Source organism: Ursus arctos, unplaced genomic scaffold (genome assembly GCF_023065955.2).
Source record: "Ursus arctos isolate Adak ecotype North America unplaced genomic scaffold, UrsArc2.0 scaffold_28, whole genome shotgun sequence".
Lineage (NCBI taxonomy): Eukaryota > Metazoa > Chordata > Mammalia > Carnivora > Ursidae > Ursus > Ursus arctos.
Window position 1 is genome coordinate 2,834,227 of NW_026622963.1, and position 26,116 is coordinate 2,860,342.

Below are 26,116 nucleotides of genomic sequence, written 5' to 3' on the forward strand. Positions count from 1 at the left end.
GCTTGGGTCATGATCTTGGGGTCCTGGGATCAGGCCCGAGTCAAGCTCAATGAGGAGTCTGCTTGAGGATTTTTCTCTCTCTGCTCCTCCTGCTCGTGTTCTCTCTCTAAAATAAATAAATCTTAAAAAAAAAAAAACAGGAAAAGAATAAACTCCTCTGGAGTTGGTGGCAGAAAAGTTTGGTGGGGGGGGCGCCTGGGTGGCACAGCGGTTAAGCGTCTGCCTTCGGCTCAGGGCGTGATCCCAGCGTTATGGGATCGAGCCCCACATCAGGCTCCTCCGCTATGAGCCTGCTTCTTCATCTCCCACTCCCCCTGCTTGTGTTCCTTTTCTCGCTGGCTGTCTCTATCTCTGTTGAATAAATAAATAAAATCTTTAAAAAAAGAAAAGAAAAGAAAAGAAAAAAGTTTGGTGGGACTGGGAGATTCTCAGCAAGTGGTTAGAAGGTTGGACTCTGGAGTCAGGCTAAGTTTGAAGCCTGGCTCTGTTACTTGGTGGCTTTGTGACCTGGGACAAGTCTCAGGCTTATCTTAGAGATAAGACTTAGTTAAGGCTTAGTTAGGTTTAGTTTTATCATCTGCAAAAATGGAGCTACTGATAGAACCTACTTACGGTAGTTTGAAGGTTAAATGAGCTAATACATGGTAACCCTTCCGTAAATGTTAGCTGCTAGTGCCTTTGTTACTGGGTGAATGTTGAGAAAGCTGAAGGAAGCTGGAAGGTGATTTCCGTGCATGGTGGTGGATATGTATGTTAAGGTGCCTTTGCTTCTGGATAAGCGAATCGCCGTGATCGCTTAGTTTTTGTGCCGTCTGCATCTACCTCCATGACTCATTGCTGTGTTACAATAGGAGGCATCTTTGTGTAGGCTGCCTGAGACAAACAGGGACTGTTCCCCTACATTTCCTGGCACTAAAGGGAGGAAAGCTGTACACATCTTCATCTTTCATCTTCGAAGTGTTTCTCAAGTAAGGCTGCTGTTCTCGTGATTTCTGTGATTAGACCAGGGCACAGTTGTGAACATTATCATGTAATGTAAACTAAAGAAAAAAAAAATCCATTGACATTAAGGATCTCTTGGTACTCACTTGGCAAGGATACTTCTCTTCTGTGGCTCCTTGACACTTTGGGATTTACCTCTAACTTAGCACTTAACGCATTCAGATGGAGCTGGGTTACATGGGACCTGAAGTTTATGCAAGTTGCCGGGATCCTTGAAGAAAAAAGAGTGTAAAAATACCTCTTTTGCAAATTTTGTAAAAATGTATGAGCATATTGCAAGGGTACTAAGTGTTAGCATGAAATAAATTGGAAATAAGATCATATCATTCCTGTTTCAAATGTTTTCATGGTTCCATTGCAGTTTGAATAAAATCCAGAATCCTGTTGGGCTGTGAGACCCAGAGATCTGCTCCCCCATGGCCCTCCTACCCCCATCTCTTTAACCACATTTCCTGCTGCTCCTTTCTTCCACCATACTAGTCCTCTTTCACTTCCTTCTTGGGATGGTCTGTATTCCCTCCAGGCCCTTGCACATGCTGTTCCCTTTGCCTAGAATGAATCATCCCTTCCTCTTCCCAAGCTGGGAAGGAAGTTATCATCATCTCTACCTAAATGTCATTTCCTCCGAGGTGTTCACAGACCACCTAATCTCTGAAGGAGGTCGCTTTCCCATGTCATCTGAATTTTTTTTTTTTTTTAAGTAGGCTCCACCCTCATTGTGGGGCCAAACTCATGACCTTGTGATCAAGAGAGTTGCATGCTCTACCGACTGAGCCAGCTAGGTGCCCATCACCTGATTTTTTTTTTATGACACTCATTCACTGTCTATAATTTTTTACTAGGATATTTTAAATATCTCCCTTTTCTGTATACAATAAACTGTGAGGTTAGGGCTGCCTTTTTCTGATTCATTGCTCTTTAAGTAGTTCCCGGAATACAGTAGCTGGTGCATAATAAGTGCAAAAATGTTTGAGTAAATCAGTGAGTGACTTAAATTTTGAATATTTGCACAATGTGTTTAACAAATCTTTTTGTGCTTTTTCATTTTTTTCTTTTATTTTCCCCTTTGCTGTCATTTCTCCCTCCCCATTTCCTTTTCTTTCACAGGCACTCACCCACTCTAGGATATTTAATATATGGTCTTATGGTTCCACTCATTTGTTGGGTATGTATACCTTTGGGAGGAAGATGGTACTGTTTTGTGTGTTTCTGTGCTGAGAGTGCTGAGTGCAATTGTGCTGTTATTTTGCCTTGAGAAAGGAGATCCTGCCATTTGTGACAAATGGATGAACCTGGAAGACTTTATGTGAAATGAAATAAACCAGACACAGAAGAAAAAATATACTCCATGATCTCACTTACATGTGGAATCTAAAAAAAGGGGGGGAATAAATAGAAGCAGAGAGTAGAAAGGTGGTTACCAGGGGTGGGGAGGGGGGTGTTGAGGATACAAAGTTGCTGTAGGATGAATCATCCTAGAGATCTAATGTACGACATGGTGACTGTAGTTAATAATACTGTATTGAATACTGGAGATTTGCTAAGACAGTAGATTTCAGGAGCTCGCATACACAAGAAAATGGTAACTGTAAGGACATAGATATGTTTGTTAATTAGCTTGACTGTAGTAATCTGTATGTGTATCAAATCTCATGTTGTACACCCTAAATATATTCAGATTTTATAAAAATTACTGTTGTGCTATAAATATGCCTCAGCTGGGATAGATTAGGTTGTGTTGAGGTTATAACCAACCAAAAAATCAGTAGTTCAACACACTTGCAGGTCAGTGGGAGTCTGTTCATTGGATTCCATTAGGGATCCAGGCTTACGGAGGTTCTATCTCTGAAATATGCTCACGTGAGAAGGGCATCTTGTGAACCACGTTCTGGCTCCTGACGTTTTTGTCCAGAAGTGACACAGGTCACTTTTGCTCTCATTTCATTGGCCGGAGCAAATCACATGGCCATGCTGACCTTCAAAGGAGGGGTGTTCTTGGAAGGAGGAGAACCAGGAATATTTGAACAAAAGCAATGACCGTCCCCCAATTTTTTTGCAGTTTGTCTTTACTTTTTTTTTTTTTTAACATAATACCATGTTTCTGAGCTATTCATGATGCTACATGATGCTATTCATTATTTCTCTTGGTTGCAGAGCAGTCATGTGCATGTACCCCATTTTGCTTATTATCCTATGTCAGTTCCCTTAGAATGAGACAACTGTTTTCAACCGTTTTCTGCATCAAACAGTACAGTCCTTGTGCACGGCTCCTTTTGGACCCTTGTGAGAGTTTCCTGTGGAATGTTCTCAAGTGGGATTGCTTGGTGTACCTTATGTCTCCTTCCACGATGAGGCACATATTTAATCTCTTTGTTTCTGAAAGAACACTTTTTTTTTTTTTAAAGATTTTATTTATTTATTTAACAGAGATAGAGACAGCCAGCGAGAGAGGGAACACAAGCAGGGGGAGTGGGAGAGGAAGAAGCAGGCTCACAGCAGAGGAGCCTGATGTGGGGCTCGAACCCAGAATGCTGGGATCACGCCCTGAGCCGAAGGCAGACGCTTAACCGCTGTGCCACCCAGGCGCCCCCACTTTTTTTTTTTTTAAGATTTTATTAACATAAAACACGAGGCTTGAACTCACAACCCCAGTATCAAGAGTTTCATGCTCTACTGACTGAGCCAGCCAGGCACCCCTTAAAGAACACTTTTAATCTCCATGAGGAGAAGCTTGAACCCTGAGAAGAAATCCCAGCACAGGGCATTTCCTGAAACCTCACTTTTTCGTTGACTTTAGGCAAGTCCTTTGTACTTCCTGACTTTTTGTTTGTTTATCTGTTCAGTGCAAGGGGGGCTTACAGAATCTTGACTTTAATGGCCTACAAGGTCCCACCCCAACAGGTCCTTTGTTTTCTTCCACTGCCCCCCTTACATCTGCACTCCAGCCCCCTTGTGCTCTGGTGTTGGTCTGCAGTGAGTGGGGCACATTCCCGTCTCCGAGCTTTTGCATTTGCCATTCCATCTTCCTGGAAGCTCTTCTAAAAAACGTGCTTCCTCATTGCCTTCAGACCTCTGCACAAATGTCTCTTCACGGAGGTCATCCTTGACCACTCTGTCTAATCTGTAACATAGGTTTCTCCCTGCCTCTGCCCCTTCATTGTGCTCAGTCTTTCCTGTGATAAGTGTTGGTCTGCTGCCCCTGCCTCGCTCATGTGTAAGCTTCACGAAGGTGGGGGCTTGGCTTTGTTCCTTGGTCAGTGAGTAGAACAGTGTCTGCTTCTCAGTAGACACCTGCTGATGAAATGAAGCATTCCTACCCTGAAAGAGTATCGTGAAGATTAAACGAGGTAACTCCTATAAAAGTGCTTTGAAGGCCATAAAGTGCTGAATAGACAGGAGGGTGTGTTGCTTTGCCTTAGTGGCATCCACAGATTTTGGCTTTTGAACTGTTTCACCATAACCCTGAAACGCTCAGACTGACTTAATAGTTGCGTTCAGAGCATAGTTCCTATACAGAAAAGTTAAGACAGATTGATACGCTTTTCAGGGGTCTCTGATGGCCTTTTCTGGGTTGTGTACCATGATAAGTAGGGAGCCTTTAACATGGTTTTAACTCATTCTGTAGTCGTGAACTTGGACGTTTCTGCGTCTTTGTTGCTGTAATAATACTGGTGCTGTCATTTGAGAACAGCTTCAGGTGAATAGTCAGGCCAGCTGAAGCCTGTGTTCTCGGGAAGAATGCCCCTTCTGTTGTTGCAGCAGGTACAGAAGGGGAAAAAGAGTCCTACAGATGACTTCGCCCGTGGCAAGGAGATGTGGGGGACCCTCGTTTGAACATAAACTCTTAGAATATTCTACTTTCACTTACTTGCGCATCTTTGAAAGAAAGGGAGAGGGTACTTTAGTAGAGTAGCTATTGGCCCTGCCTTACCCATCTAGTTTGATTTTTCTCTCTCCCAGTTCACCTGTTGTGATCCGCACTGACCCCTTTACTGTCCTCCCTTCACCCCAGCATACTGCTTCCCACCTCTGTCTGATCTTGCTCACATGGTTTCTTTTGTCTGGAGTGCCCTCCTCCACTTTCCTGTGTGATTGTATTTTTGTTTTGTATTTGTCAGCACACTTTAGCTTCTGTGAGGGCAGGGACCATGACTGTCTTGTGTACTGATCTTTCCCCAGCATCTAGCAGAGTGTTTGAAATGAGTGAATGCTGCCCATCTTTCAAGACCTAGCATAAATCTCATCTCCCATGTATACATGTACATAATTTTGAGATTATGTGGTATTTTCTGAGTAACTCCATGCTATTCTAGGACCTGTCTTCAAGACTTATACTACTACTTTTTTTTTTTTTTAGATTTTATTTATTTATTTGACAGAGATAGAGACAGCCAGCGAGAGAGGGAACACAAGCAGGGGGAGTGGGAGGGGAAGCAGCAGGCTCATAGCGGAGGAGCCTGATGTGGGGCTCGATCCCATAACGCCGGGATCACGCCCTGAGCTGAAGGCAGATGCTTAACTGCTGTGCCACCCAGGCGCCCCAAGACTTATACTACTTCTTAGTTGTTGATCTTGGCTATGTCATTTAACTTCACTGAGCCTCGGTTTTCCTTATTAGTAAAGCAAGGATGATAATGTAACAAACCTGTGAGGAGGGCAGGCAGATGAGCATCATCCAAAATAATGTATATGAAAGCACTTTATGATTACTGGAATGCTGTTCAAAAGGGAAATGTTGTTAATGATGCCACTTTGATTTCTTCCTTCTCAGAAAGCTGTTAATCTTTTGTTCTCAATACCAAACCACAAATGTTGATAAATCATGTTAATTTGGACATTTTATATGCTGCCTCTCTTTTAAAATCTAAGCCAAATCTGTATCTAATCAAGCCTTGAGACCTAACTTCCTGTTTACAACAAATGTAGGGACAGAGGAACAAGTTAAATGACACCAGGAGGAAACCATCAGACAAATCCAGGATGTGGAACATTCTCTGTGACAACTGACCTAGTCTTTTTAGAAAGTCACTGTCATGGACAAAAGTGGGGGGAGTGGTGTGGTTCTAGAAATAATGGACTGAAGAGACATGCCAACTAAATATAACGCATGAACCTCAGGTGGATACTGAATCAGAAATGAAATAGACCAAATGCATTCTTGGGACAATTTGGGAAATTTGAATAGAAAATTATTAATTTTTTAGATGTAATGTATTATTATGTAGGAGAATGTTCTTCATAGGTGATGCGTGAGACTCACTTTGAAATGGTTCAAGAAAAAAACGCACATATACGCATTGTAGATAAAGCAAATGAGGCAAAATGTTCACAGTTGTTTAGTTGGTTAGTTTGTGAGTTTCATTGTTTTATTCTTTCCATTTTGCTGTCTGTTTGGAAAAATTCATAATAAATATTTAAGGAGTACCCAGAGAACCCAAAATTCCTCCTGAGTCTTATGCCTTTTTTTTTTTTTTTAAGATTTTATTTATTTATTTGACGGAAAGAGAGACAGTCAGCGAGAGAGGGAACACAGCAGGGGAGTGGGAGAGGAAGAAGCAAGCTCCCAGCGGAGGAGCCTGATGTGGGGCTCGATCCCAGAACGCCGGGATCACGCCCTGAGCCGAAGGCAGACGCTTAACTCACATTTTCTCTTTCCCCTTTTGTACTTCTGGTCTATGTTGTGTAATGAACATCACATTAAATGCGGTATCATTTTAAAATCATAATGCTTTCTTATTCACTACATGTTCCTTATATGTCTTTTTTCCCTTAACTTGATTAGGGGCCATACCTTTTTGGACCCCTGGGTTTATAACACTGCTGATACAGTTAATCATTATTGGTAGATTGGATAAAACCAAAGAAATGTTTGTTTATTCATTTTTTAAAAAGATTAATTATTTTCGAGGGTGGGGAGCAGGAGAGAGGGTCTTAAGCATATTCCACACTGAGCACAGAGCCTGTCGTGGGGCTGCATCCCACACCCTGGAGATTAAGACCCCAGCTGAAATCAAGAGCTATCAGGTATCTGACTGATTGTGCCACTGAGGCACCCGAGAATAATGTTTAAACAAAGAAACTGGGGTGTCGGGGTGGCTCAGTTGGTTGAGCGTCAGACTCTTGGTTTTGGCTTAGGTCATGATCTCAGGGTCCTGGGATCGGGCCCCATGTGGGGCTCAGCACAGAGTCGGCCTGAGATTCTTTGCCCCTCCCTCTCTCGCTCCTTCTGCTCCTCCCTCCCCTCAAATAAATAAATAAAATCTTAAAAATACAAAGCAAATCAAAAACAAACTGACAACAAAAAACCTCTTTGCTAGCTTTCCTCGGTAGAGTTGGTAGTATTTCCACCACCTCCCCAGGAGGCACAGGTCAAGCAATGGTGCATGTTTCTGACGTGGAGAAAACAAACCCAGAGAACACACAGGCTGGGCAGAAAATGAGGTTGAGCCTGAGAAGAAAGCGTAAGGTCCCAGTTTTGTTTCTGTTTTCTTCCAGAAGCTGCCAGTTCTCAAAAATCATCTTACTGTCTTACTGCTGCTTGATTGTGTTTTTACTTCATGTCCTGTGTCCTGGTTCTGTTGCCCGAAAGCCTGTGAGAGCTGTTTGGAGGCTCCTGTGCTTGTTTGCTGAGTTAACTCCTCCCAGGATGAATGGTGTTTTGTTTTTTAAAGCAGCAGGTGTTCTCTGGCTCCTGGTGCAGGACAGACTGAAAGAGCTGATCCTGCCTTGGATTTCTCAGTGTAGTTCCCAGGGGAGTCCTGCTTTGATGTCAGCAAGGGAGTCAGATTAAGAAGAGGTTCCAAGGGGGTTAAGAAAAAGTGCAGAAGGGTAATGTGACCTCTTTTCCCCTCACCCCTTCTTTGAATATTTGCCTGCTTAAGCACAACTCTAAAAAATTTGAGTATGTTAACACCTTTTAAAGAAGGAAACTACAGGCATTAAACTTTTAAGTTTAACTTTTTTTGGGGCATTCCATTATATACATGGCTGTGATCAGTTGATGAAGTCCCCCTCCAACCCCCCCTCCCCATTTTTACACATGGACATAATCCTCATGCTTGTCATTTATTTTTGTCCAAAGAGTAGAATTTGATAGAGTCTGGCTTTATAAATGATACTTTGTTGATTAGGTGGCTTACAGATTTTTGTTTTTTGAAGATTTTATTTATTTGAGAGAGAGAGAACGCGTGGGGGCGGAGGGCAGGAGCAGAGGAAGAGAGAATCTTAAGCAGATGCCCCCTGAGTGGGGAGCCTGACTCGGGGTTCGATCTCACGACCCTGAGATCCTGAGATCATGACCTGAACCGAAACCAAGAGTTGGGCACTTAACCGACTGCTCCATGCCGGTGGCCCCCTGATTTTTATTATGTACCGATAGTCTGGTAAATGTTTTGAACCATTTTGTTCTGCTTTTAGATTAATTCATACACCAAATCAGAGGCAATGAACCATGTTGCCGCTGTTGTTACGTATTAACAGAATATGTTCCAAAAAAAGATGGAACCAGTTATATTTCAACTGTTTCCTCAAGCCACAGAAAGGGTTTTTTTTCTCCTTTTTTTTCTTTTTTTTTTTTAAGCTCCGTGATTTTTGATAGTTTAATAGGTGGAAAGGGCTCCTTTGAAGGTCCATCTGCTTTACTTCAGGTGTTAGCCAGGCTGTATTTTTGAAATGGGATTATTTTCTGTATTTCATCAATTCCATTTGAACTAATATTTATTGAATGCTTAATGTAATTGGCTCTACTAGAAGCTGTAGGCAGTCGAGTAAGATTGTCTTTGCCTCCAGGGATTTTAAAATCTCATAGGAGGACAGGGAGAGGTCGCAGGGGCACAGGAAGGAAACAAACGGCTGCAGAGTAAGAAAAGTGCCCTGATGTACAAAGAAAGTACTGTCCGAGCTCGTTGAGAGGAGGAAGAAGGCACATCCAGTGGGGGAGATGAGGAGAGCCTTCACGGAAGAGATGACATTTGAGCTGGGTCTTGAAGGATGGCTAGGATTTCCATGGGGGGGGGGCAGGGCAGGGCAGGAAGAGAGCGCAGGACGAGCCACTTGACATAAGTGGGAAAGCCTGGGATGCGTGGAGGAGCCGGCAAGCAGTTGAGTGCACCGATGCCTGGGAGCGGGTCGGAGGAGATGAAGGGGGAGAGGTAGGTGGGCCGGTTTTGTGGTACCCGCTAGCCATTTCGAAAAGTCACATGCAAACTTTTCTTCTCTGGGGATTTTTTAATAGGTATGTCTAGATAGTTTTTATGTGCTTTGTATTTTATTTGTTCATTCATGTCTTTTATTAATCCCTACGCAGTCAGTTGTCTTGTGGTTTGTTGAGGTCAATGTGCTTTGTATTTTAAAATGTTATCAATTATGTGGCTACTGCGTTGTCCCGTTGGCAAGGTTTTCCTTTTATGTTGTGTTAAAAACATCCTTATTTATTGTCTTTAAAAGCATATCTTTTGTATGGGATAGCCCTAGTTTTCTTTAGTATTTAGACCTGTCTCTTCACAACTTCGTGTAAGTATGTGGGTTCTTTTTCTTATAGCCATTTCTCTCTTATATGGCTAGTTCTGTCCCATCTGGAACTTATTAATGTGTTTTGTGTGAGGAACAGGTCTAGTTCTCCACAATGAGTTCTAGTATTGTATAGGTAGATAAATTATATTTAAGAAACTATGTTGTATTTTCAGGTTTACTTTTAGTTGGTCTTTAAGGTATTTTGATGTATTTCTAAAATTGCCTTTTAACTCTTACGTAGTTCTGATAGGTTTTTTTTTTTTAATTTGTTAGGGTTAATGAACACTTTATTACAAAAAATTTTTTTTTTAGGATTTTGGTTTTTTTAGTAATCTCTATAGCTAGCTTGGGGCTCGAACTCATGACCCTGAGATCAAGCATGGCATGCTCTACCAACTGTGCTGGCCAGGTGCCCCTAATGAAAACATTAACAACTTTCCTGGTGTACCTTTCCATTTATTAAGGTCTCTTTTCTCTCGTGTTATAGTTTCTTCTGAATAATTCTTCTGGGTCCTGAATTAATATTTCAAAGGCTTAACATTTTGATGTCATTTTTTTAATGCCATTGTGATTGAACAGTTTTTAATTTGTATTTTCCGTCTTGACCGTGGTTTGATTTGTATGAACTGTTTATATCCTGCAGCTTTGTTAAATTCACTCATTATAAATTTTTTGGTTGAATGTATATGCATTTCTAGATTTACTAGTGTCATCTTTAAAACATAACTTATTTTTTCCTCTGAACAACTTTATATTTTATAGCCATTTTGCATTGCTCTCAATAGCAGTCCTTGTGTCCCAGGGGAACACTATTAAGTATAATGATGCTTCCCAAGGACCTTCTGGGCAGGGAACGTTTCTGCTTTTTCCAAAGAGCCATGAAAATAGGAAGCAGCTGCCTAGCTTAATAGAAGCAGAGCCTGTTTGGGCTGGATGGGACCTTACAGATCCTTTAGCCCCCTCCCTGCATTTGCGAAATGAAACCAGACCCAGAGAGGAGAAGGAACCTGGTGGGAGCTCACACAGCTGGAACGGAGGAGTTGGTTTTCAGGCTTGGATTTTCTTATTGGTGTATGTATTATATGTTTTCATTTGGGATACTTGGAAAGTTTTCCAACCAAGTTTACCCAACACCAAATTTTGGAAACTTTATCCAGTATCGTAAAAAAATTTTTTAAACTAATAATCTGAATTTTATCAAGAAATAATCAGAATTTTTTTCGAGTAATAATCTGAAGCGCTTGAGAAGGCACCCCTCTATATCACCATTCTCTTAGGTGTTTGAGTGAACAGGGAATAAGGAAATGAGGGGAAGAAAGGGTATTTTAATCCAGGATCCTTAGTAGGAGGGCCTATTTTTAAGCTTCATAATGTCAGTTTTAAAAGCAGCGGTTTTCAAAATAACCACAGACAAAAGTCCCCTTGAAATGAATGCCTTTCTGGAATTGACCTATTTTGAGTTTAACTGTTACCAAGAAAGGTTCAGAATCCTGAATGCTCTTATGTGCATTTACTTTTCAGACAAAGTAGAACAATAAGTTGAGTGAATGATCTACGTGGGTTCCAGGTTCAGGTTAAATCTGGGAATATGGGAAGTTGTAAGAAGACATGACTAGCCAATCATATTGTACTTACAGGCTTGTCTGGATCCAGGATAATTATAAGCCCTTCTTTATTGAGTTGTAACTTACATTTCCAGGTTAGTTTTAAAAAATTACACCTTCACCACATTTGAGAGTCCAGAGTCAAAGTTATTTGCCCAATTTGATTTCGTACCATCCATCAGTAAACGGTCCTTCCAGAATGGCCTGTCGGGGGAGGCCTCAGAGGTTAGCAAGAATTCCAAACCAACTGTAAACCTTTTGTCTGGTGGCTTACTGGAATCCAGATTGAAATCCTACCAAAATGCCAGCCTGTATTTCAGCTTCTTCCCCCCAGCCCCCAACAGGAAGAAGGCAGCGGCTTAACATTCCAATAATTATTAATAGAAAATTAATCCTGCTGCTTTTAGGCATTCATTTATATCCACTATAAAACTTGGTCACTGGCGCCGTGGAAAGGTTCCATTCACTAGAGGACGGGCCTGTGGAACACTTGGACCAAGCTTTTTTTTTTTTTTTTTCTAAGATTTTATTTATTTATTCGACAGAGATAGAGACAGCCAGCGAGAGAGGGAACACAAGCAGGGGGAGTGGGAGAGGAAGAAGCAGGCTCCCAGCGGAGGAGCCTGATGTGGGGCTCGATCCCATAACGCCGGGATCACGCCCTGAGCCGAAGGCAGACGCTTAACCGCTGTGCCACCCAGGCGCCCCTGGACCAGGCTTTTAACACATACTAATTTAGGTAGAGACTGGGGCACCTGGCTGGCTCAGTCAGTAGAGCATGCGACTCTTGATCTCGAGGTTGTAGGTTTGAGCCCCATGTTGGGTACAGAGATTACTTAAAAATAAAATCTTAAAAAAATTTAGATAGGGACTGCAACATTTTTTAAATTTTATTGGAACACTCCCTTCTAAAACATAGTCTCTTTTGCCTTGTTTTATTTTGGTAACTAAACTAATGCTGGGTTAGCCATAAATGTAGCTTGTTGCATTTCTATTTCTGAGTATTCTGAATCACCGAGCAATTACAAAATGAAAGGTTATCCTAAAGCGTTTCCAAATAAAGAAACCATAAAATATTAGGGGAAGTCAAGGGGAGAGTTACAGAGGGAAGTACCAGAACCACCAACAGGTGTTCTGGTTGCATAGAACAAAGCGTCAGTGTGGTATGCCATCATGGGGAAGAGTTTTGTGAATTCCTGAATGCTGGTGTGATGTGGCGGGGACACAGGGTGAGCGGAAGTTAGCAGTTCCGGAGGTGCAGAGGACTTGGCTTACTGGCTGGCCTACAGCTGAGGACCTGAATCAATTCCTGAGCAAGTTGCATTCTTGAAAGACAAGGGCTGCATCTGTAGGAGCACAGCTGTTAATCTGTGGGGTAATAATTAAGTACAGGTCCTAGATCAGGAAGGAACAGTAGGATGAAGTCCAAAGACATGAAACTTGTATCCCCGAAGGACACCATAACTGGAAACAGAACTAACATTTATTGAGATCCTGTCTGTTCTATTTGCATGCATTATCTTGAGTTTGCACTACAATTCTGCAAGAAAGGTCCTAATATTCTATTGTATGAATAAGGAAAATAAAGTACATGGGAGTTAAGTAATTTGTGGAAGTTGGCACAGCTAGAAAGTGGTGGGACTAAGTTTAGAACCCAGGTCTGGCCTACTCAAACATCCAGGTTTTTCTCACATGGCTGTCCAAAGATTATGTAAAATGGTAGAGGTCTTTAAAAAACAAAATTTTTTAAGTAAGCCCTACACCCAGTGTGGGGCTTGAACTCACAACACTGAGATCAAGAGTTGCACACACTACCGACTGAGCCAGCCAGGCACCCCTCTAGAGGTCTTTTTAGAGTTGTACTCTCCAGAGCTGGAGCCACTACCATCTGTAGCTATTGAAATTTCAGTGTACTAAAATTCAGTGAAATTTAAAAATGAAAATCACTTCCTAAGTCGCACATGGGAAGAGTTTCAAGGGCCTGAGGCTGCATGTGACTAGTGGCTACTGTATCAGAGAGCACAGATTAGAACATTCCCGTCGTTACAGAAAATTAGTGCCTAGTGGTCATCCAGTTTTATCCTTTTATTTATTTTTGCCTCTTTTTTTTTTAAGATTTTATTTATTTATTCGACAGAGATAGAGACAGCCAGCGAGAGAGGAAACACAAGCAGGGGGAGTGGGAGAGGAAGAAGCAGGCTCCTAGCGGAGGAGCCTGATGTGGGGCTCGATCCCAGAATGCCGGGATCACGCCCTGAGCCAAAGGCAGACGCTTAACGACTGTGCCACCCAGGCGCCCCTATTTTTGCCTCTTATTTTGTGGAGGAGAAAATGAGGGACAAAGGAGGGACGTAACGTGTTCTGTGTCCTATGTCTGGTTAATCTGGGCCTTTGGACTGATTGCCTGGTGGCTTTCCCATGGTTCACACTCTTCCTTTAAAAACGATTAACAGATCAGAAGTGTGCAAGAGGAGTGACTGCCCCACTCTCCCAGCCTTGCCTGGCCTTCAAACTAGATTGTTTCTCCCAGACTGCAGCCCTGTGTTTTCCTAAGTTCAAAGGGCATGTCCGGATTAGTTGCCTCTAGGAAAATGAGAGATGTTTGTTGGAAAGGAATTCCATGCTTAATGTATGAAACAGCACTTTGATTCCCCCTGGTTCGTGCTCTGCCTTCCTACCAAGCACTTTGTAACTGAACTTGCAGCTGCCAGCCATTTGTCTCCCAATCAAGGCCAACTTCAAAACAGTTCAGATGGCAGAGGTAGGTATACTTTGAATAGAAGCAGCTGCTTGTTGATTCGAATGGCTTTTGTGTGAGGGTCAAATAGATTTAGATTATGACTAAAATTACAACAATAGGTTTCAAACTTCTGTGTTAAGATTCAGATGTATTAACATTCATTTAACTGATACTTATTACGTACCTAATATAGACCAGGCACTGAGCTGAGAAATGGATGAAATGGACTTCTGCTGAAGATGGAAAAAGATGCCCGTGTTCCGGGCCAGTCTAATGCATTTTAAAATCTTGCCTGAATTTTATGGTCGGCATTTATCATTCATGTATTTACCTATTTAGTCCTGAAATGCATTGAAAACTCCAGTTTGGATCATTGCTTTGAAGTAAACTGAAGAGTCATGTGCAAATGTCCTTTTAGTAGATGCTGTTAAAGACATTTAAATTATACATGCCAGTGTCTAAATGACAGCCTAAAGTGTTATGTGTGTGCGTGTGGGGGGGATGGGTACGTGGGAACAAAAGGGAGGCATTGTACTGGGGTAATATTTTTAGGAAGCCTTAAATGTGATATTTGATTTCAGTATATCACACTCATTGGTTTAGAAAGTTGTGTTTTAGAAACAAATTAAAGTTTGGGTTTTTTCCCTAAAGAAATGTTAAAGTCACATGCATGAGTATGGTCAGAGATTAAAAACAAGTTGAAGTGATGGCCAGGTATCCAGGAAAGTGCCTGTCTTTTCGGAGAGTACAAAGGCAGAGGTGGAGAGGACATTAAAGATGGCAGGCACAGCTGGAAGGGGTCCCAGGGAGCCCTGATGTCTGGTCTTTCTCTAACTGCCTGAGGTGGTGTGGTGGTGATGTTGGCGGGAGGGTGTGGGCAGAGCACCCAGCCGACTCCTTGTATAGTTTTATAGAGTAGGGTCTCATTTCTAGAAGGTTGGGAATGGGCTTATGAGAGTTTTGGAGTCAACAGGCCCAAAGGGAGGGTGGTCTGAAGAGGACATACTATACCCGTCTCATAGTTTGGGATGCTAGCAGTGCAGCGAAGATCCCAGCTTCCCAATCAGGTTTTAAATAATTGTTTCTACCTCTCCAGGTGTTTCACTGAATCCAGAAATTAACCCTTCTTCCAGAGGGCTCTGGAAGTCTGCAGGCTTGAGAATTGTCAGGCTGCGGTGCTTTTGAATAACAGCGCCTTGTGTAGAGAGAAAGTGAGATCTCAGCTCCTTCCCTGGGAGAGCTGTTAACTTGCCATGTGACCACCCTGTGCCTGCTTCTCTGCAAAGTGGGCTGATGGGAATGCCTTCCTATCTTTCAGGGTTTATGTAATGAGTCCACATGACCATACAGGTCACCACTGAGCACATTTTCAAGCTCACAGTGGATATCAAGTAGATTAAATTTTATTAAACGAATCTTGAAGGTCTCTCTTAGCAGTCCTCTCTTTGCAGATAAAGAATCCAGCTGCAAAGAAGGGCTAAAGGGAGTTGGCCTGGTCACACAGTAGGTTCTACTGTGAATGGGACTTTTGAGTAAGCATGGCCTGGAGACTGTGTGACACAAGAAAAAGGCTTTGGAACCGGCAGACGTCAGTTTGAATCCTGACCCTGCCTCTTACTCTCTTGAGTGATCTTGTGCAAGTTCTTTCACATCCTTGAGTCTGTTTGCATATCTGTAAAATGGGCATAATGGCACCTACCCAGCAGAAAGATTTTTAGACACTCCATGTATGTAAACTGGTTTTTGTGATTCACAGGACTAATGATAAGGACTAGGACTACATTCCTTACCAGGGTGTCTTATTCTCTATCAGGTGAGAAGGAGAGAAAATTCTCACCTTCCAAAGCACTTCCAGCAATGGGGCTCTGCAGCTGTTCTTTATCTAGACAGAGACCATGGTGGGCATACTTGGAATTTTGGGGGAGGAAGCAAAATAATTATTTTCAGGGAAACGGGAGCCTGCAAAAGGTGCCCAGGAAACAACTGCCACACAGCACATCCCAGTACAGACTCCTCCTGGCTTCTCCAGGACCACTGTCTGCCTGGTAAGAAGAAGCTCCGCTTTCTTCTCCAAGAGATTAAAGAGGATTTCCTGGTGTGTGTGTGTGTGTGTTGTGTGCGTGTGTGCACACGTATGCGCGCACATGTGCAGGAATAGGGAGGGGTAGACACATAAAGGGAAGGTAACACTCATGTGGTTCAAGCCAGACGTTGGGGGGTCTGGTCTAAGTGGCTCTTGGGTTCTACTTTTTCATGGTTCCTCCAGACGTCTTCCCCAGTGGGTCCTGGTCTCTGCTCAGACTGTCTTTTGGGGTTTCCCTTCTCTACCTTTCAGTCCATGTTGCAATCCTAATCTTATGTCAAAGCTCACTTTGTAGGTTGCCTTTTCTTTTTTATTTTTTTTATTTTTATTTTTTTTAAGATTTGTTTATTTAGAGAGCGAGTGTGAGTTGGGACAGGGACAGAGGGAGAACCTCAAGTAGACTCCCTGCTGAGCCCAGTGTGGGGCTTGACCCCACAACCCATGAGATCAGGACCTGAGCCAAAACCAAGATGCTTAACTGACTGAGCCGCCCAGGCACACCTCTAGGTCACCTTTTGTGTAAATCTGTCACAGACCTGTCCTCCACCCGACTCCAGGCAGTGGTCATTTTTCCACACTCTAGGGCAGTCTGTGCATATCCCATCACGCTGCAGTTGTTCGTGGAACTCCGGTCCAGTTGGACTGAAATTGGGGAAGCCTGGGATTGTGTCTTATTCATTTCTGTCTCCAGTGCATGGCATGTTCCCTGCCGTCTGGTATGGTGAAATTTTGCTGAGTGACTAACTCCTGACATGGCAGGAAGGGCAGGGGGCAGAAGACACTCCTCTCCAGAGGTCAAGGATCTGCTAAGAATCCCTGCAAAGTCTGACTTTGACTTATTTTGATTATTTTCAGTTTAATATTTTGGCACAAGAAGGTCACAGTGTTGGTAGTAATCATAGCATTTGTTCTGTGAGGCTTTGTATACTCTTCATTTTTTTTTTTTAAATAAAGTTATCTCTGTGTCCAACATGGGGCTGGAACTCATGACCCCAAGATCAAGTGTCCCATGTTCTACCACGTGAGCCAGCCAGGCGCCCCTACTCCTCATCGTTTTTACATCCCTTTGTTTCCTCATTCAACCACATGAGGCATGCGAAATACATGTTATCTTTACTCAACAGATAGGAAACTGATTCTGGTTCAGGGTCTTGTCTGTGTCACACGGCAGCTAAGAGTGCTTGCAGTCCTCTGTACTGCCTTTTCAGCCAACAGCCCCTTCCTTGCCCAGAGGGGAAACATTTGAGAAGCATATAGTAGCGGTGGCCTCTTCCCTATTCTATGGTGTTCCCTCAGCCCCCTGCCTGGCGCAAAGGAAGGCTCAGGGAATGTTTGGAGCTGGATGCGTCAGCGAGCCTCTTTTGCATGCTGAGCTGAACATAACTTATCCCCAGCAAATGTTGGGCTCCTTGATGGATATGTGACATTGGTGGCTGAATATACATGGCACCTGTGGCTTTTCACACTCTCCCCCCACGCCTCTCCAGGGACTGGGATAGGACAGATGGTCATGGACACAGGATTCTCAGCTCTGCATCCTCTCTGCAAATCACATTTGGGGAAAAGTTAAGTTTGTGCAATAATACAATTTCGGTAACACGGTTTCATACAGCCGGTGAGTTGTTTAACACTCTCTGGATAAATCACACTTGAGCAGAACCCATTTGGGAACAGAGTTTAATTTCACTGTGGGTGGCTGTGATTCCCACCCACCAGCCCTCCCACCCCCCTAATAAATCTAGGCTGATAAGGTGAATGCAGCTCTAAGCCAGGCTATTTCTGGGCCCGGGATAGCATTACATTGTATTAATCATCCTTTTCACCACCAACATCTTTCATTCCTTCTCCCCCTGAGGATCGCTGCTTATCTGTCCTTAAATGTTATAGATGGAGAAGACCTTTATAATTCATCCTCCTGGATGTGTGATGAAGGGTTTGAGGCCCAGAGAAGCCAGGCAGCTTATGGCTAGTGAGCGACAGCCTGAATGGAGATCCAGGACCCCCGACTTTTCTCTAGTGCGGGGCTCCTGTTTTTTGCCCCGCCCCACCGCCCACCCTTTCATTCTGTTTTACAGCCAGGGGAGAGTCTGTGTGTTCAGTTTAGAATGAATAAAGGTGCCGGGTTCACTGTTAAATGCCCCCAGCATGGAGTGAATTCATTTCCTCTTAACCCTTACCGGCCCCTCTTGACATATCTTTGGTAAGGGCCATTAAAGTCTTGACCGATTTCTGTACGGTCAAGGGCAGCCTAAGGGTAACCCTGTGTGGGTTTGACTGATAGGATTTAACTTTTTTTTTTTTTTTTAAGATTTTTATTTATTTATTTGACAGAGACAGCCAGTGAAAGAGGGAACACAAGCAGGGGGAGTGGGAGAGAAAGAAGCAGGCTCCCAGCAGAAGAGCCTGATGTGGGGCTCGATCCCAGAACGCTGGGATCACGCCCTGAGCCGAAGGCAGATGCTTAACGACTGTGCCACCCAGGCGCCCCAGGATTTAACTTTTAGGGGGAAAAAAAAAAGGGAGGGATGATAAGAGAATGTAGAGAGAGAGAAAAAAATACTGTTAAATTCTCTCTTAATAGTGTACCTTTTGGGGGCGCCTGGGTGGCTCAGTGGTTAAGCGTCTGTCTTCAGCTCAGGGCGTGATCCCGGCATTCTGGGATCGAGCCCCACATCAGGCTCCTTTGCTAGGAGCCTGCTTCTTCCTCTCCCACTCCCCCTGCTTGTGTTCCCTCTCTCGCTGGCTGTCTCTATCTCTGTTAAATGAATAAATAAAATCTTTAAAAAAAAATAGTATACCTTTTGGCTCGTTGGCTCTAAAAATCACCATGTTTTCATGTTTCATATATGGCAGATAAGACATATAACCCAAGAACTGTTGAAGATTATTAAAACGTACAAAAGGTCCAAGCCTGGAGCTTGAAAAATAATACTTCTGATTTGTCATAGAAGCTTCATTGTTCTATGTTCTCCTGTTAATGGAGCTGGGGTGTCTTGGGAGCTCAGCAACTGGTGTGCCATTGAGTGCTCTCTGGTCCTCCCCTGTCTGGGGGGCATACTCTTTGTCTAAGTGGGAACTTTTGGGAGGGACACATATGCCTGGCCAGCCAGGGGGGCCCAGTCGACCTGTATGGGGGTGATGTATGGAAGCCAGTTGTAACACAGCAGAAGATAATTTTCCTCTGTACAGGATCTTACATGTAGTAGGTAGGTAGTGTTTATTGATTTCTTGATTTAAAAAATATATATACTTTTTTTTAAGATTTTGTGTGAGAGAGAGTGAGTGAGAGAGCACGAGAAAGAAGGCAGAGGGCCAGAGGGAGAAGCAGATTCCCCACTGAACTGGGAGCCTGACATGGGGCTCGATCCCTGGACTCTGGGATCATGACCTGAGCTGAAGGCAGATGCTTAATAACCGACTGAGCCACCCAGGCGCCCCTATCTTTTTCTTTCTCGACTACACAGATCTCAAGTCTCTTTAAGGGGAAAAGAGGAGCTTAATTATGCCCTGCTCCCCTTCTAATACTGTAACCAGCTTCCCCACAGTTACAGACTCTGTTCTGGAACTTAGTGGGCACTCTTGCTTTGTGTTGTAGGAGTGATCCCTAGAGGCAGACCGCTGAGGTTGGAGTCCTCCACCCCTGAACAATTATGTCAATTGGGCTTCTTAAGGTCTGTCATCTCTAGCTTCCTCATGAGTAAGGGTGGGGGTGGTAATAATACCTAACTTGTAGGGTTGTTTTGAGGGTTAAGTGTGAAGTCTTTAGCATAATACCTAAATCATAGTAAGCACTCAATAAAATGTTACCCATGACTTTGTACATTTCCTTTGGGGTTTCTCTGTCAAGTTTATTGCCAGTGTTTGGGAGTCTACCCTCTCCTTTAAGGTTGAAGTACAATATTATCTTGTCCATGAGACTTTGCCTGGTCTCCCTTAGAAAACTTCCTGTGGGGCTGTCCATGAACTACTTGGGAGACAAACCACTTTGTGTGTGGGTGTGGGTGTGTGTTTGGGTGTGAGAGAGAGAGATCTTCATATATATATATATATATATATATATCTGTTGTTTCATTATCTACATTGTGAGCTTTTGGAGACTTACAGTTTTGTCTTGATGGCCCATCTCTAGCCCAGGTCTGGTGTGTAGTAAGTGGTCAGTAAATGTGCAGTGAATGACTGTTGGTACTAGCTTACAGAGCTCATGTGGGACAGGAGATTTGCTTCATTGGGTTTTCCCCGATACCAAATACAATATTATGTGCATTGAGTTTCTCTATAGCTCTTCTTGAATCATTTCTCCTTTTTAAAAAGATTTTCATTTATTTTAGAGAGAACGCGCGGGCGCGCGCTTACACACACACACACACACACACACACACACACACACACACGTGAGTCGGGGGAGGGGCAAAGGGAGAGGGAGAGGGAATCCTCAGACAGACTCTCTGCTAAGTGCGGAGCCTGATGCAGGGCTCCATCCCAGGACCCTGAAATCATGACTTGAACTGAAATCAAGAGTCAGTTGATTTCTTCTTTTTGTCTTTTTTTTTTTTTTTTAAAGATTTTTATTTATTTATTTGACAGAGATAGAGACAGCCAGCGAGAGAGGGAACACAAGCAGAGGGAGTGGGAGAGGAAGAAGCAGGCTCCCAGTGGAGGAGCCTGATGTGGGGCTCGATCCCATAATGCCGGGACCACGCCCTGAGCCGAAGGCAGACGCTTAACTGCTGTGCCACCCAGGCGCCCCATGTCTTTTTTGACTGATTAAGCAAAGCTGGACCATTTGGAGCCCCCAGGTGGGACCAAGGGATGTGGCTCCTGCCAGTAGGTCAAGTGCTTAAATTCAGTGCATGGGATGAAGGAAGTTGGGAGTCTTATCTGATCGTATGGATGCTAGTTACTAGACTGTAAATGACCGTGGTGGGTGAGGATGTCATAAATATACTAGTGGTTTGGGGGCCTGAAGGAGTTAAACTCCTCTCAGAATAGCCCAAGCAGCTCCTAGGAAGTAGCTTCCGAGGCAGGATGTGGCAAACCAGTGTGTAAATGAGCCCGTTCTCCTTTGGAAGAAAAGGAAGTGGGTGGGGAGAAGTGAAGAGGAAGAGCTTGGTGGACAAATCTTTTTATCTGTTGCTGTAAGAACAAGCTTCTCTTTTGAATGCCAGCCAGAGCCTGTAGAATTTTAACCCCACGGGGCCAAGGTCCAAAGAATGCTTAATGATGCTGGTCTTGCAGTGTTCTTGTTTTTCTCCACAATACCTCAAATTTAATATGCAGTGGAGTGTTGTCTTGGTAGGTTTTGTTTTCTAATCTTGATTACTGGTTATTATTTAATGCTGTTTGAGGATTCACAGTTAATGTGAAGTGTCATCACAGTCACACTCTTCAAACCAAGAATCAATTTATTTATTTATTTATTGGCTTTTATTTTCAAGTAATCTCTACACCCATCGTGGGGCTCAAACTCACGGCCCTGAGATCGAGAGTTGTACGTTCCACCAACTGAGCCAGCCCACCACCCCTAACCAAGAGTAATTTAGAAGAAGGTTTTTTGGCTCTTTGATGTGTTTACTTATTTATCTGTTTCAGAACAGGTTCTCACCACAGCCCCTTGTGATACAGGACCAGAGTGTGCTCTCATTTCAAGTTTCAGGGTTAGATGGCCTGGTACCGGCTCTGGACCTCCTGACTTCAAGTTCAGGGTTGTTTCCATAACCTTGGTACCTTTTGTTAAAAGCGTCGTTTATACATTGGAGGAAAATTATTCACGGTGCAATGTGGTGACTAAAAAGAGCCCTCTGGGATTCAGTAAGGTACTAGGAAATGCAATAGGTGAACTGAATTGGTGAGCTTCAGGCATCACCGGAAAAGCAGCCACCACTTGTATATGGATTGAATAGACAGCAGTATTGCAGGTCCGTGCTGGGTTTGGGACTGGGATCCGGGACTATGGATTGGTGTGTGAGAAATACTGTCAGAGGCTTTTTTGAGTCTGTCTTTGGGCAAGGTAATGAGAGTTTAATTATCTGGAAGAGAAGTCTCCTGTGGGCTTCCAAGGATTTGGAAAGCTGAGCTCAGCAGCTTTTAAACTTCAGATTTCTACATCCTGTTTGTCTCAAGGAAGCTAGTATGTCTCCTGAGATGTGCGCAGCTCTTGACTCCACTTCTGTGAAGGTTCCAAACTAGAATTTTTGCACTTATCCGTATGTCTGTTTTGCACAAGCACATTGTAGGGGATTTGACTCCAAAACCACACACTTAAATTGCATCCTGGTCAAATTGTGATGTATCTTAGATTTTTAAATATAAAAAAAGTGTTCTTATGGCATTTGAAATTTTTTAAAATTAAATTAACAAAAATTAAAAAATTAAAAAAAAAATCTTGTGGCATTTTTAGAAGCTAAGCTTGTCAGGCTGCTCTTTCCTGAGCCCTGAACACCCTGAGGCATTCTGGGCTGGTGTGCTGGGACTTTTTTTGTCGTTGTTGTTAACTTAAGATTTTTATTTATTTGTCTTTTTGAGGTGTAATTGACATATAGGTGTGCTGATTGATACACTTATGTGTTGCAATTATGATTACCACCATAGCCTTAGCGAACATCTCTATCATATCACATAATTATCATTTCTTTTTTGTGGTGAGAACATTTAAGATCTTAGCAGTTCGGCTGTGCATTAGGTCTCTAGGACCTATTCATCTTCCACTGCAGGTTTGTACCCTTTGACCAACATCTCCCCGATGTCCCTTGCTTTTCCTCAGACCTCATTCTTCAGCATGGTGTACTGTGCCCTTGGTGGTCTAGCCCCCGCTTACCCTCCGGCCTCATCTGTACCCCCTCCTGGATGGATGCACCTGCTGTCTGGCCACTTGGAACGGTTTGTAACTTTCAGCACCTTTTTATTTGTGCTGATGCCCAAGGCTGGAGTGCTTTTTCCCCCTGCTGCAAAAACTTGGATTATCTTTCAGGACTAAACTTGGATGTTTCATTTTTTCCTTCTCTTTCCCTTCCTCATCTTAGATGGAATGGGGCATCTTATCTCTGTTCTCACAGGCCCCTGTGCCGCTTCACTTTCGGCATTATGATCTGCCTTACCCTGTAGTCCTTTCTGTACTTGTTGGTATCCTTCCCTGTGTTTTGCTTGCACTGTGATACCTGTTTCTTTCATCTCTACATCTTTTTTTTTAAGATCTTATTTATTCTTTGACAGAGAGCACAAGCAGGAGGAGCGGTAGGCAGAGGGAGAGGGAGAAGCAGGCCCTCTGCTGAGCAGGGAGCCCGATGCTGGGCTTGATCCCAGGACCCTGAGATTATGACCTGAGCCGAATGCAAACTCCTTGTGCCCCCCTCCCCCACACCCCCAATGCCTGGTGAGGGCAGGGGCCTAAGTCTTCGTCATAGGCACCTTCCTAGCCTCTAGCACAGATAGTGCCTGTCACACGGTGGGTGCTCTGTGATAAATCTGTATTGCGTTTTCACAGCTGTGGGCGTAAATGGGTATAAGGCAGATGTCTGCTCAACTTCCTTATCTCCTGCCCTCCTCTAGATGGAAACAGTCCTGCAGATTTACATTCTCATGGTCACTTTTGCCTCTGTAGGACCCATGGTTCCCTTTCTGTTTTTTTTTTTTTTCCCCTCTTCTTTTTACTCTGTGTTGAATCAGCTTGTATTCTGGCCCTTTTTCCCTGGTTTCCACCAAACAACAATAAGAATAAAATATACACAAAGCTATTTTCATGCACGCAGATTGGACTGAAGGTCTGGGGTAGGGAGGGTGTATTGCATTATAGCAATAAACACAGCTTAACATCTAGTGGTGTTAACTATCTTTGGTCTTAAATGACCTTTGCCCCTTTGCCGTGGTGCCTCCTTTCCTCTTGTGCCACTTTATAGCCACTCTCTAAACAGGCTTCTCCTATCTTATTCTGTAGCATAAATCGTTTCTCCAGCTCCACCCTGTGTGGTAGTCAGGCCTGCTTCTGCCTGTGCCATGGCTGAGGATCAGGCCCTTTTCACTTTGGGCAAGCCTTCTGGTCCTCTGGTAGACTCTGCTGTGAGGGGGGTTTATTAGCACAAACATTTACCTCTCCCCTTCTTTCAGAAGGCAGAAGCCAGCACAGTTAGTTTTGATTTTAATTTTTGTTCTCTCTGGTCGGTGATGTTACTTCTGCCAGGTAGGTTTTGAGCCTACCAGGCCAACTGCTATTAATTTGAGGGCCTGACTCTGTTTTCTACAGAGTGAGCACTCGTATGGACTTCTAGTCATGGTCCTGAGAGCAGGGTCTGTGCGCATTGCCTGACAGTCCTGTAGGGAGTGGGATTTTTTTCCCAGAGATGATGTGTGCTCACAGGTGAGGTTTGCTGACCCCTCTTGTGGGTACTTTGATTAAGAAGGGCCAAGCTGTCATAAACATGTGTTCGTGTATTTGAGGAAGGAACGGGTCTGGAGAACTGATGATTTCTCCGTGTGGACTAGAATTGGAGACCCATTTTGAATCTGTGTTTCTTCCGACTGTATCTTCCTGCCTTAGCTGTGCTTCTGAGCTTTGGCTCTTTCCCTTGTTGCCCGGGGGACTTGACTGTCCTCATGGTTTGGGGTTATGAGGTCTGAGATGATGGTCACATTGGGTCCTGTACCTTTTTCTCATCGAAGAGCAGCTTGCACTGCTGATGCCCAGAGCAGCATGGGCTATTACTACATAGGCAGTTTCTTCCTTCCTTTCTCTTTTTTTAAGTAGGCTCCATGCCCAACATGGGGTTTGAACTCACAACCCTGAGATCGAGTCGCACGCTCTACTGGCTGAGCCAGCCAGGCGCCCCTACATAGGCAGTTTCTAAAAGGTCTTTGTCTATGTCAGCTTCTTAAGAACAGGGAATGGGTGGGGTCAAATACATGATCTTTCTAAGGCTACAGTCAACCAGCTTGTCCTTTCAGGAACACACCCATTGTGTGGCCACCACCAGACCCAGGGATCCCTTTCTTCCTCGGATGGTGACTACATATTTATTGGACGTTCCACTTGGGTTATCCATGGTATTTTCTCCCTTCCAGTACTCCCTGCCGCCTCCTCTCCACCCTGGCTCCCTCAGTACCTTGGTTGTCTTCTGGCTATGTGAATTTTTACTGCTTCTACCGTGTGCTGGGCAGTGGCCTTTCTCTTCCCTTCCTGTCCCACTTAAAATGACTCAGCCTTGCATGTTCCTCTGAAAGGAATTCCGCTCTGGGTAGATTTCATTTGTTGCCTTTCCAGGAACCTTTTAGTAGAGTAGAGCACCGTTCTTTGCCTCAAAGGAGTAAGTCGCTAACAGGTAAATTTACCTGTGTGATCGCTGATCGGGTGGGGGATTTGTTTGAAGGACATGAGCTCTTTGGCTCATGGTGTGGAGAAAAGATAACTTTTGGAGTTCCAGCCCTACCTAGTCTTAACTGCTCCTGGCCTCCATTTCCATTTCTGTAAAATGGGAACATACGTAATTTTTAATGTTATGAGGATGAAGTGAGTTAATGGGAATAACATGGCTAGCGTTTAAGAATCTCAGGTCTTACCTTCATCTAAATTTCATTCTTTATCAGACAATTATTGTGTCCCTCTTTTGTCCTCACCAATTAAAGGCGTTATTCCTTTTTGTCCTCCATCTTCTGATCTCCCCCGCCCCCCACCGGTCCCCAAATTTCATCACTTTTTTTTCTTTTTTTTTGGTACTTCTTCAGAAGACTGAGCCTTTAGAAATTAATTCATATGTGGCTAATATGAAACAAATTTTGTCCATCGGAGCAGAAGAAACCATAGTCTGTCAGTTCTTTCAAGCAACAATATGACACCCCCTCTCCGATTCAGGATGTTGTTCAATATTTAAGAAGAGTCTGTGTGAGTGGGTGGTCCTGTCACTCCAGAGGTTCCTCTGTGTGGGTGTGTGCGTGTGTTTTTCAGCGTGACTCTCTGCAGAAACACGCATGGGAAGGCAGTTTGTATCATTTCAGAAGCCTGTCTGATTTCAGGGAGTAAGTATTTTCGGGTTTTGTTTGCTTTTGTTTTGTTTATCAAGGGTAGGAATATGTGATTATTTATCCTTTTTTTTTCTTTTTTTAAGTAGGCTCCATGCCCAGTGTGGGGCTTGAACTCATGACCATGAGATCAAGAGTTGCACATACTACCAGCTGAGCCAGCCAGGCACC

General features: G+C 43.6%; 1 protein-coding gene across 4 annotated transcripts in view; it reads left to right on the top strand.

The window, feature by feature from the left end:
- The window catches only part of MAP2K1 (mitogen-activated protein kinase kinase 1), a 95,837-nt gene that overhangs the window by 22,036 nt on the left and 47,685 nt on the right, over positions 1-26,116 (top strand). The window contains exon 1 of one of the 4 annotated variants that reach the window (XM_026478356.4): positions 9,036-9,152. The exons of the other annotated variants lie outside the window; for them this stretch is intronic. Within the exon in view, the coding sequence (XP_026334141.1) occupies positions 9,079-9,152 (74 nt within the window). The 5' untranslated portion in view covers positions 9,036-9,078. Of the gene's footprint in view, positions 1-9,035; positions 9,153-26,116 lie in introns of those variants that run through there. 4 annotated transcript variants of the gene reach the window in all.